The following is a 13,061-nucleotide window of genomic DNA, read 5'->3' as shown; positions in this document are numbered from 1 at the left end:
ATGTGTGTAGCACAATATTTATTATATTTTTAGAGTTGTTAAAACACTAAACACTGCAACTCATCCACAAGGGATACCAAATTGCTGTACTGACATGCATTTGAACACACACTAATCTCTGTGGTATAAAAAATAAACTCTTGTGGCGTCAATATTTGACGACACTTGACCATGCGTCAATATGTTGACGCGGAGGGTATACCTTTCGCGTCACTTTTTGACGAACTGGGGACTTCAATACTATCAGGTACGCGAAATTCTCTTTCCTATTTTCTTACCATTTTCTACCATTTTCGCGTCGGTTTAGGGTTAGATTTACATAATGACATCCCTACCCAAACCTATCCCTAACCCCAATGTCAGTTGACAACTGTTTAATTTCGCGTACCTAATAGTATTGAAGTCCCCAGTTCGTCAAAAAGTGACGCGAAAGGTATACCCTCCGCGTCAACATATTGACGCATGGTCAAGTGTCGTCAAATATTGACGCCATGGGTGTGAGACTGTGTTGTTGTGGCTGAAAACTGTTTAGTCAAATGTATAGCCCTGCATGCGTCTGATATGCCTCTTTTAATTTTTTGAAGCTTTCAAAAGCAAATTTACTTCATAAATAATTTAACTTAATCAATTAATTAATCTTTGTTCTATTTGGTCGTTGTTGCATTTTATATGTGCTAGTACAGTAGCATTATTTCAGCACATCTAAATTAGACTTTCATCTTGAACCTCAGAGTAAAACTTATGGAAATGATTGCAACATGATTTATATTACATGTTTGATTTACCGCAATAAAGGATCAAATAGCTAACATCTCGACCTGTAAAGGATTATTGAGCATTTTCAATAGCCTTAACTTTAACTTTATAGTTAATTTGAAGTTTTTATGACATGCATTTCTCACAGGCGTATTTCAATACACTTTATAAAGCATAAATTCACTGAATAAATGTGTCTTCGGATTAAAAAACATTGCGTCAAAATGTTACATCTAAATACCTAAATTTTCCTCAACTTATATTTGTTTTATTATTTTTTCAATGTAAACTTTTTAAGTAATTAGATGTAACAAGTTATTTTTTAGGCTACTTTTATTCCAAGATACATTGAATAAAGACAAAGCCCACTCTAAATTAAAATCATAGGCACACGAACACGTTATATAATCCAGATGTGAATAATATGTTAGAAGGCAGGTTGGAGTCATCATGAGCTGTTTCCTCCGGGCGTGCGCATGCGCATGAACAGCTCACAGTCAGTGACGCTCAGCCTGACTGCCGCAGCCCAATGAACCTCGCCTTCTGCTGCGCGCTCACAACACAACAAAAGGCCTCAACACTGGACACATATGTAAAAAATCACAGTCCATCACAACTAAAATGACGGAGAACGCTAAAACGCATGTCATCTTGCTGTCATGTGGAAGTTTCAACCCCATCACGAAGGGACACATTCATATGTTCGGTAAGTAGGCTGTTTGCCTTTTTGGATCTCATGCTCGTCCCATATGGGTGTTTTAATTTAGTCATTTATGTTTTATGTAATGGTTGATAATTCCACGCGTGATGATTATCATGTCTGTAATAGATTGTTATTGGTGAGCGCTGTCCACAGCGAGGTGCTGAAATGGGCGATGGCCTGAATGATGAAAACACATCGGGCTTGAGACGATTGGCTTTAGTAAACAACAACTGCATTCATTCACAATTTTATAGATGTTGGGAGAACACGTGTATATAATATGATATCAGACTTTATATATATATATATGACATGTAACTTATATGATATCTAACCGTTAATCATTAATAATGCGAGAGATACTTCGCATGCCGGTATGTCTATATTCTAGCCGGACCACAATAACCACCATATAGATTTTGCGTTATCTGATGTTAAGATTAAAGTTACATGAATATGGACCTCTTTTGAGACTTTATAGTCCGACCTTCATGCGTCATTTTGGACTTTCGGGAAATGTATTGAAGACCTCATGCTTTGTGGGGTTTTTTTTAAGAGAGACTGAATGGATAAATGGGCCTGCATTCCATGCACTCAAAAAACTGTAAAATCTCAGTAATTTACTATAGTGATGCTATTTGGATAGAACGTTGCTGATACTTGGACCCGGACCACGCATTTGCAACCAAAACACATTAAACCAAAACAACTAAACCCCTTAACAGCTAACTTTATCTTGTAAATCACTGGATTTCCCCATAGACTTTTGAATTAAGCATCATGTTCTGTTTGGGATCTATGCCCCCTCAGTAGCTGAAACATCATCATACTCTTTTGAGAATTTATTAGAAATAAAATGTTAGCTTGGAAAGATTTTATTTATTTATTCTTAACGCCATTCCAGCATCTATGGCTATGTTCATTGCAAGGAACGATTAATCTCTACACAAGTTGGGGAAATTTGACATCTCCAGTTGCCCTAACCTGCATGTTTTTTGGACTGGGTAAATATTGGATACCCACTGTTGGGTTGTTATTATACACAAGATCTAATAAAAAAGACTCTTAAAATGCTTCAAAATGCCATAGAAGGAGCATTTTGGCTGAATGCCCTACTGAAAAATCCAGCTAAAACCAGCATAAGCTGGTTAGCTGGTTTTAGCTGATCTCCCAGCTTGGTTTTAGCCGGTATTGCTGGTGTAGTAAGCTGGTGTAGCTGTGTTTTGGTCACTTTTTAAGCTGGTCTAGTTGGACTTAGCTAGTCATGCTCGAAGACCAGCTGACCAACCAGCCTGACCAGCTTTGCCAGGCTGGGAGGACCAGCTTAGACCAGCTACTGCTACCTTAAACCAGCTAAAACCAGCTACCAGCTTATGCTGGTCTTTGCTGGATTTTTCAGTAGGGTCCTATAAAGAACATCTTAAAAAAACCTTTGCTTCGAAAAAGGTTCTTTAAAGAAAAAAAGTTATAAAAATAGATGACAGAAATGGAGCTTTAAAGGTGCCATAAAATAAAAAACTGTATTTGGCATAGATGAATAATAAGATTTCTGTAACAACATATCGCGATCCTTGAACGCGTTTGTTTCCTCATTTTTATGTAAACCTCGTGCATGAAAGAGACTGCTGGAAAACAGGCCAATCTCAACATAACACTGACTGTGATGTAATGCCCCAACATGTTTACTAATGTGAGCTACTGGCATGAGCCTCAGAGCAGAGCCAATCAGAGCAGAGCTCAACATTATTCATGATTCATGATCCTTCCAAAATGGGCAAAAATAGAGCATTTCACTCCAAGGACAAATCTTAGGGTTGTAAATGGACATGTTAAAATGTGTCTGATCATTTTTGCACTTAATAAAGCCGCATAACTTCTGTGTAATATTAAAGAACAATTTAGCATATTATTTCAATGCATTCTTTGGCACCTTTAAAGAACGTTTGACCGAATGGTTCTTTGAGGAAACCAAAATGGTTCTTCAATGGCATCATTGTGAAGAACCTTTTGAGCGCCTTTATTATTGAGAGTGTACGCTGAGTTATTTAAACCCGAATGATGGATTGTTTTGGTTGGGTAACAACAACCCAGCATTTTACACCTTATTGAAAATAAAGGTGCTTTATGATGCTATAGAAGAACCTTTTTTTTTTTGCTAAATGTAGTTCCATGAAGAACATTTAACATCCAAAGAAGCTTTCTGTTTCACAAAAGGTTCTTTACTCAGATTTAATCTTTGTCTACACATTGGGTCTCTGGGACCCCATTAAAAATAAAGTCAATCCCTAAAGGACATAAAGTTTAAGATTAGCTGTGAACTTGATTGAGAGTGCAGAGAGAGATTTCATCCATCGGTAGTCCATCTCCACTATTCATTGTGTCAATAAACATAATGGGAAAGAACCTTAGGTGCTTTGTACTTTCCTTAATCCAATCAGCTGTATTATTATTTTCCCGAGCCTAAGCAAGATGAAGAGTACCACCCCAGTTAGATCAATACACGTCTGCTGTTTCCCTCTAAAGCTCACAGCATCCACGTGTCCATGACCTAATTTTTAAGCCTGCATGCCTTTGCATATATTGCGGTATAAAAATAAAAACGGGCTTGTGGCTCATTTTGAGCAGTGGGCAATGGCTTCAGGCTTTGCTAAAGGGTCTGTAAATGTATCCAATAAAATATTTGCCAAGATGTTAGCATTAAGTTCATTAAAAAGTCAATGTTGGCTTTTATTGTAAGCTCTACTTTTTGTTGTGTCCTAGTTTCTTTCTTGTATAAGTGTGGTATTGTTTCAGTAAAGAGATTTGTTCAGATTATTTAATCTTTCTCATTCCCCAAAAAGAGACTTGTTTCTTCTATTGATATCTGTGGCTCAGTAGTTTGATGGGGATTTGAAGTTTTATTACAGTTAAAGCAAATGCATCATGAGAGCCACAAAACAAAACACTTGGCATGCGAGAGAAATCAGATCTTAGTTATCAGTGATTTAAAACAGAGATGCTTACAGGATATTGTGTAATGTTGTTGCTTTCGTTTTCACCCCAGGTTCCAAATAAAAGATCATGTTTTACTTTCATTGATTCGATCGTGTGTCTTATAAAACATAAATCCAAGCCACACTTATAATTTATTCATGAGATAATCAAGTCACCATGTCTGTTTTGCAGAAAAAGCCAGAGAGTATCTACACAAGACTGGTCGCTTCATTGTGATTGGAGGTATAATCTCGCCTGTACATGACTCTTATGGCAAACCGGTAAGAGAATCTGTTATAGTTAATGAATGGTTAAAGTCTAGTGTGTTTATGTCTAGTGCAGGTGTGTTTTGAAGCCTGATCATGAGAACAATTAAATGGCGACTTCTCTTCCAAGGGGCAGGAATTCAAAATATGTATTTGTTGCGTCATGTGAACTTATGTGCATCATGCGTCAGGTCAAAATATGTGTCTGTTGCACACGCGTCGAAATGGTTTATGATTAAAGAGACACTCGCATTCACAAAATACTCGCAAGTCACACAAGATTACATATGATATTAAACGTGTATCTGGCAAACGTGAGATTTTATCATAAACCTCGTAGAAGCTTCGCATTCGTGCGCCCTTGAAAAGGAAGTCACCAGCCGCCACTGCATCAGAATGTATGTTGTTTGTGTTGATCAAACTTTTTCGTGCTTTTTGTTTCTATACTTTTCATGAGGCAAAAATGGACTTAACCTTTAAATGTCATTTACAGTTTTCAGTGACTCTGTCTGTAAAATCCAATTACCCTAAAGTCTCCTCGAGCATCAAAGTTTGATTTCAATCAGTGATTTCACATTAAAGTCAGTCAGTATTAAAGATATCAGGGTTATATTTTCACAGAATCGTCTTTATGTAGGATGAAAATTACTTGGGTCACATATTTTGTTCATTGGTAGATGGCCACTTGTATTCGCAATATTTACAGAGAAGTGAATTTTGATTCTTTATGCTTGTCTAGGGTCTTGTCTCGAGCAGACATCGTCTGACCATGTGTCAGCTGGCAGTTCATTCTTCTGATTGGATCAGGTAACTGTCAATCAATAAAGGTAGCACACTTGTAAGAATTGTGTACTTCAGCATCATTGGGTTATATTTGTGTATTGTATAATATAGTATTGTAGAGTTTTGACGGATGGTCTTTTGCAGAGTGGATCCTTGGGAGTGCTATCAGGACACCTGGCAGACCACCTGTAGTGTTCTGGAGCATCACAGAGACTTAATGAAGGTTAGTGACTTGTAAACACGGTTCGAATTTGTTGAACATTTGACCTATTTTCAGTGCATTTACATATTTTGGTCTACTCGTCTGCAGAGAGTGACAGGATGCATTCTGTCCAATGTGAACACGCCCTCTACAACTCCTGTGATTGGTCAACCACAAAATGGGACTTCTCCTATTTACCAAAACACAGCTAACAAGTCTGTGGCTAGTAAGTGACTCAATGGTCGGATGTTTGGTATTTTTGACCACAGCTTGACTTATTATGATTGTTTCTTTTTCAACAGTTAAGATGTGGGGAAAGATGAGTGAGAGTCTGGGTAAAATTTGCTGTGTTCGCCCGCACATGGAGCGTTTTACCTTTGTTGGTAAGTTTTGGATATACTCCTGTTTATTGACACTTTAGAGGAAAAACACATAGGGCTCTATCTTACACCCGGCGCAATGCAGCGCAATGCGCGACGCAAGTGTCTTTCGCTAGTTTCCACCCTAATTTTCACGTTTAGCGCCGCGTTGTTTAAATAGCAAATGCATTTGCGCCCCCTTTTGCGCCCATGGGCGTTCTGGTCTGAAAATGAGGTGTGTTCAGGCGCATTGTTGGCGCGTTGCTATTTTGAGGCAACTAAAATAGACTACGCCATTGACCAACAAAAACCTGCTCTAAAGTCTAAAGTCAATGGCGCAATGTGTTTTATGTTATTTAAAGAGCGCATTAGTAAAATGCGCCTATACACGGGAGGACAACGCGGGTTTGCTTATCACAAAGTACATGAATGCGCAGCAGCACAAAAATGCTTTTAAATATGAAAGATTAAAGGATTGAATGTAAAAGATTATTATTGAATCTCTTGGACATAAATGAGGACTAATTATGAGACGTTAGAAGGCGCAAAGAGCTGCTTTACCTGTAGCCTGGTAAGTAAATAAATGCTTTGCTTTGAACAAATGCGTCTGTTTTTAAATGTTTTTTTTAATGCTACCTCACGGATTTATTGTATATGATGACTCTGTACCTGTGGATATGGTGAGATGAAAAACATTTTTAAGTAATGCTTAAAAAACTCTTTGCTAAAAAAAAACGCTGTCCAAAGTGCTGAAACGTGAGGAGAGCCGTTTGTAAATTCTTTATCTCCTGTTTGTTACAAATAAAGTATTTTTAGAGTACAAACCTTATCTTACATACTTGTAAATTATTTTTTGATGATATTGGATAGCCATACATTTAAAGCAATTACAAGCCTGCTTTTTACTTCCATGACTAAAAGAAAACGGGTTTTAAAGGTTTTAATAAAAAGATAACAATTTCAATACAAGTGAAAAACAACACAATTATTTAACATTAATCTTAAACTGGGGATCTTCTTCCTCCGCTTAGTTTTTCAGTTTACAAAGTCCGTCATCTAAATAAGGATTAAACATAGCGCCAGCGCAACTTGCTTTTAAAGGGGATGAGAGCTGAGTCTCTCATTGGTTTACTGCACGTTACGCCCAAAATACTCCCATTACACTAGGACCTACCCTTTTCGACCATGCGCTCGGCGCAAAAAACATTTTTCCCGTCGTTAAATTAGCAAAAGTGGATTCAGACACGCCCATTTAGACGTTGCGCTGTGCGCTTTAGACAATGCGCTTAGATCGTTAAAATAGGGCCCATAGTTCTACCCCTTCTGACCAAGTTAGATATAAATTGAAAAAAGAGTTTATTTAGATATGTCTGTTAATTAATAAAAAAATACACTCCAATTAATAACTAATACCAGTAAAGTAATTAGAAAAAGTCTATAAAGCATTCTCTCACTTTGTGCTACTTAATCTCTGTAGTCAATGACAGTAGGCAAATAAACATAAAAATACATATTTGCAATCATTAATTGCATTAAATCATATTAAATTGACTGCCCTAATATTTAGTCATTCAAGTTAAAGAATATCATCTGTTCAGTCCATTTTAATTTGTGATGTCAGATCTGAAGACAAGAGCTTTGAAGTGTAATGTGAAAACCTTGCTTTTTTAATGATTAAGTTTTGAATTATTCATGTGGATGTGCATCAGTTTAACACAAATGTGATGACTTCCGATTAATCAATCATCCGTGTGACCTCTGAAATCTTTATATCCTGAACAGATGAAAATGCCAACCTTGGCACTGCAATGCGCTACGAGGAAATCGGTGAGAACATTTGATTTCTCCTGCCTTGGTTTTTTGTTTTCAAATCAGTCTTTGCTTGTTACTTTGAGTAATGATCAGACAGTCTTGAGCTTGCCCAAGGATTGAGAAAACTGACTGTGTAATAACATAATATATCAAATACTGACAAGTGTCAGACATGAAAGTAAACATATTTTATATATCTTTTTTATCACAGTATTCTGTTGTGATTTGTTTAGAGTTGCGTATCTTGCTCCTGTGTGGCAGTGATCTCCTGGAGTCTTTCTGTATCCCTGGCTTGTGGAATGAAATTGATGTAAGTTATGTTTTATTCTTCAATGAACACTGTTAAAAATGATAGACACTGAATTTTAGTTATTTTCAGTACGCGTTCACTGTTTTAAAACTACTTGATAACTAGAAAAAAAATGTTGGATGGGACTTAATTTTTTTCCACTGTAAAATGATTGGATTATGAAAAGACCTCTATATGTGACAGGTGGATGGAGGGAAGGGGCTTCCAAAGGCATTTTCATGAAAGATTAAGAACATTATTTCTTTTTTTGATTCTGATTAATTGTGGACAATAAGAACATGGATGTGCATTAGGAAATTCGATTGAATGTTGACTTTGAAAAATATTTTTAGCAAACAAAACATTGGTAGCATAATAATGTGCTTTCTTATCATCCAAACTCTCAAATTTAATCAAAATATTCTTTTAGATGGAGGTGATTGTAGGGGATTTTGGGATTGTGGTGGTTCCTCGAGATGGAGTCGACACAGAGAGGATAATGAATCATTCGTCTGTGCTCAGAAAGCACAAGGTACGGTAACAAAACCAAACTCGAGTGTCTACTATATTATACTAGTATATATACTATATTATATCAATGCAAAATGTTCAGAACAAATGTGACCTAGTCTGTAAAGACCCAGCTTCTACATAAATCATCTTACATAGCTTTGATATCCCAGGTGAAAAGTAGTACACTTCCATAGTGTACTTAAAGTGCTTTATTTTCGTACACTTATTTTGTACTTAATATACTAAAAATTCATCTTTAGTACTTCTTAAGATGTTCTTAAGATGATCTAAGTGTACTTCACTGTGCTATTTTGAGACACCATGATTATAAACTAAAATTAACTTTTAACATATTATGTCTGTATTAAAAAATGTATTTGGTTAACACTTGATGGGTTCAAGTTTACTACAAGTGGTACCTAAATATATTTTTTAAATACATTTTTAATACAGAGATAGTATGTTAAAAGTGCATTTTAGTGGTGTCTCAAAATAGTACAGTGAAGTACACTTAGATGATCTTAAGAACATCTTAAGAAGTACTAAAGATGAATTTTTTGTATATTAAGTACAAAATTAGTGTGTGAAAATAAAGCACACTATGGAAGTGCACTACTTTTTCACCTGGGATCTTTAGCCCTATGAATTCTGCATACCCGACAGCGGGTCCAAAACTATCCAATTTAAAGGCAGGGTGCATGATTTTTGAAAAACATTTTGGAAAAAGGGAATCAGGCAGAGTACGAAAAACACACTTGTAGTAAATAAGCAGAAAGAGGCATGTCTACTAACTAACCAACATTGTTGCCTGGGTTGCGTATTTGTGTGGAGGGTCTATCAAAAGAAGGTCCAGATTCTATTGGGGTAGAGGCGTGTTTGTTTAGGTGATTTTAAATGTCAACACTGGCTTTCAGAGATCATGTACCCCAGAGATAATGCAAACTAAATATATTATAAATTTGAATATATAATTATAAACCATAAATATATAGCAATAAGTCTGAATTTATAAATGTAAGTCTGAATTTATAAATGTAAGTCTGAATATATAATTATAAACCATAAATATATAGTTATAAGTCTGAATTTATAATTATAAACCATAAATATATAGTTATAAGTCTGAATTTATAAATGTAAGTTTGAATATATACATTAAAGTCTGAATTTATAAATGTAAGTCGGAATATATAAATGTAAGTCTGAATATATACATTTAAGTCTGAATTTATAAATGTAAGTCTGAATAAATAAATGTAAGTCTGAATTTAAAAATTTAAGTCTGAATATATACATTTAAGTCTGAATATATAGTTATAAGTCTGAATAGATAAATATAAGTGTGATTATATTAATGTAAGTCTGAATATATACATATAAGTCTGAATACATAGTTATAAGTCTGAATATATAGTTATAAGTCTGAATAGATAAATATAAGTCTGAATATATAAATGTAAGTCTGAATATATAAAAAGTAAGTGTGAATTTATAAATTTAAGTCTGAATATATACATTTAAGTCTGAATATATAATTATAAGTCTGAATAGATAAATATAAGTCTGAATAAATGTAAGTCTGAATTTATACATTTAAGTCTGAATATATAAATGTAAGTCTGAATACATAAATGGAAGTCTGAATTATGAGTCTGAATATACAGTTATAAGTCTGAATATATATATAAATATATATATATATTATATATATATTACATTTAAATATTCAGACTTATATATATATATATATATATATATATATATATATATATATATATATATATATATATATATATAAGTCTGAATATTTAAATGTAAGTCTAATAAGTCTGAATGTATAAATGTAAGTCTGAATATATAAATTTAAGTTTGAATATATAAATGTAAGTCTGAATTTATAAATTTAAGTCTGAATATATAGTTATAAGTTTGAATAGATAAATATAAGTCTGAATATATAAATGTAAGTCTGAATAAATTTAAGTCTGAATTTATAAATGGAAGTCTGAATATATAAATGTAAGTCTGAATATAAAAATGTAAGTCTGAATATATAAATATAAGTCTGAATTTATAAATGTAAGTCTGAATATAAAAATGTAAGTCTGAATATATAAAGTAAATGTGAATATGTATAGTTGTGGAGCACAAAGTTTTATGTAAAATAAGACAATTTATATCAATTTTCTCCTAAGTATGTGGGTAGACAAATTCAGGCATGCCCAATTCTGCAAAAACATAGAATTATGCGGCAGCGCATATGTATTAATATTGACTGAGTAAGGTCATGTCAAAGATTAAAATCATTGTGAAACCGATGAATGAAATCAAACTGTGATGCTCCTAATAGGATTATGAGACTTAAAAAAATTTTCAGACAGGCTCATATAAATAGGATAACGTAGGAATTGGTGATTGTTAAAGTATATAGCTTTACTTTCTTTTTACAGGACAATATTATCGTGGTAAAGGATGAGATTGACCACCCGATGTCAGTTGTCAGTTCAACTAAGAGCAGGTGTGTGTCCTCTCATTTTCTTTAGCATTGCTTATAGTTGTTTCTCTACCTGTATACAGCTCATGTGCTTCTGTTTTCATCAGACTGGCTCTTCAACATGGCGATGGTCATGTGGTGGATTACCTGAGTCAGCCAGTCATTGACTACATTCTGCAGAGTCAGCTTTACATCAATGCTTCTGGATAGATGGGGACAGTTCACTCCTTCCCATCAGCCATTCCCGTCTGTCTGTCTCTCTGTATGTAACGTAGAGTATATTCCTCCCGTGCTACTGCTGCTGCTTTTCCATGTAGAGGAGCGTTAGTCCCTTCTTGTGTCTTATTGGGCCAACGGATGTACAGCACTGTGCCAGAGGGATCTGTTTATAAAGACTTGCTCCACCAATCAGTTTTAAGAGACCGGGTCATGTGGTTAGATGAACCATTGCCTGCTTTAATGTTGGCCTTTTGACACTCTCTGTTCTTGTAGATGCATGCCAATGGGTTTTCTTTCAGCGCATGTATGTGTTTAAATTTTACACATAGACCGTAGTCTGTGCTTACAGTGTTTGCAGGAAAAACTGTGCTTGGATTCATCTCATCTTGAAATGCATTTTCTACTCATGAATCAAATGGATGTACAGAGAAAGATTCGGTTGCCGTCTCATTTAATGTATGCCTCAGTGTTTTGTCTTCAGTGTGCATTCATGTATACGTTGAGTATTTGGTTGCACATTAAAGAATGCGATTCAATTTACTTTGCTTTCGTGCACATTTTCTTCTCACGCACCCACTTTTGTTTGACACATGCTAAAGTTGCAGATATGGAAAGCCAGTCACTGCCTCTTCATTAAACCATTTGTTGTAGCCGAGGTTGTTTGCTTTGTTGAGAGACGTGTTTGAGAGTTTTCGGTTCGTGCAGACACAAACAGAAGTAGTTCCCTCCTTTAAAACTATATTTGAAGTGTACTTGACAAGGGAGGGTTTTGCTATTTAGGAAACTGTATTTAATGTGTATAACAGCAACATATTAAGAAACACTGAAATGAATTATCAGTTAAGATTTCAGATCGACAACAATACAGCCTTTATAAATAAACTAAACTGTGCTGTTATATGATAACAAACTTTTTCTGTGTATCAATAATTATTTTCAAGTTGCTTTGTGTGTTTGCAAATGGCTCCGAATTAATGATATAACAATTTTGGTAACATTTTACTATAAGGTTGTATTTATTAACATTAGTAAATGCTTTAAATTGGTTCTGATTATGGTTTTTTAAACTGCAGTTAGTGTGTAACATGTTTGAGCATAAACAACATCTGCCAAATTGCAACACTTTGCTTTAAAGGATTAGTCCATATTCTTAAAAAAATCCAGATCATTTACTCACCACCATGTCATCCAAAATGTTGATGTCTTTCTTTGTTCAGTTGAGAAGAAATTGTGTTTTTTGTGTAAAACATTCCAGGATTTTTCTCATTTTAATGGACTTTTATAGAGCCCAACATTTAACAGTTAACTCAACACTTAACAGTTTTTTTCACCTGAGTTTCAAAGGACTCTAAACGATCTCAAACGAGGCATAAGAGTCTTATCTAGCGAAACGATTGTGATGTCTGACAAGAAGAAAAAAAATGCACTTTTAAACCACAACTTCTCGTCTATCTCTGGTCCTGTTAAAATAAGTATGTTGGCACAAAATAAAACATTGAGAACTATATTGTATGGTGGAAGAGCACTTAGTTTGCAGCACTTCGACCTCGGTGCACAGTAACATCATCACTCCAGACTACTCCCCCTCTCGCTCAAACCTCCGTCAATATAACTGCTCACCGAGGTCAACATTTTTTTCAATGCTTATATCTAAGGAAATTCAACGCAAAGTCTCCCAAAAACATCTTTAAA

At 34.9% G+C, this 13,061-nt stretch overlaps 1 protein-coding gene across 1 annotated transcript; it reads left to right on the top strand.

Moving 5' to 3' along the window:
* Nucleotides 1–1,239: 1,239 nt before the first annotated feature.
* Nucleotides 1,240–11,909, top strand: nmnat2 (nicotinamide nucleotide adenylyltransferase 2). The gene is made up of 11 exons (XM_065276633.1): nucleotides 1,240–1,462; nucleotides 4,625–4,713; nucleotides 5,438–5,505; nucleotides 5,626–5,704; nucleotides 5,792–5,909; nucleotides 5,986–6,066; nucleotides 7,825–7,869; nucleotides 8,088–8,164; nucleotides 8,574–8,675; nucleotides 11,107–11,174; nucleotides 11,258–11,909. The coding sequence occupies exons 1-11, from the start codon at nucleotides 1,378–1,380 to the stop codon at nucleotides 11,358–11,360; spliced, it is 915 nt and encodes a 304-aa protein (XP_065132705.1). The 5' UTR covers nucleotides 1,240–1,377; the 3' UTR covers nucleotides 11,361–11,909.
* The last annotated feature ends 1,152 nt before the right edge of the window (nucleotides 11,910–13,061 follow it).

This window comes from Paramisgurnus dabryanus, chromosome 6, assembly GCF_030506205.2.
Source record: "Paramisgurnus dabryanus chromosome 6, PD_genome_1.1, whole genome shotgun sequence".
Lineage (NCBI taxonomy): Eukaryota > Metazoa > Chordata > Actinopteri > Cypriniformes > Cobitidae > Paramisgurnus > Paramisgurnus dabryanus.
Note: the sequence above shows the minus strand (reverse complement) of the source record. Positions and strands in the feature narration are given on the sequence as shown.

What these genes read in the sequence shown, in the direction of transcription:
- nmnat2 (XM_065276633.1), top strand. Translation starts at nt 1,378, where the DNA reads ATGACGGAGAACGCTAAAACGCATGTCATCTTGCTGTCATGTGGAAGT. An exon ending in AGCTAACAAGTCTGTGGCTA is followed by an intron (nt 5,910 to 5,985) that starts GTAAGTGACTCA and finishes CTTTTTCAACAG; the next exon opens with TTAAGATGTGGGGAAAGATG. An exon ending in CTGTGCTCAGAAAGCACAAG is followed by an intron (nt 8,676 to 11,106) that starts GTACGGTAACAA and finishes TTCTTTTTACAG; the next exon opens with GACAATATTATCGTGGTAAA.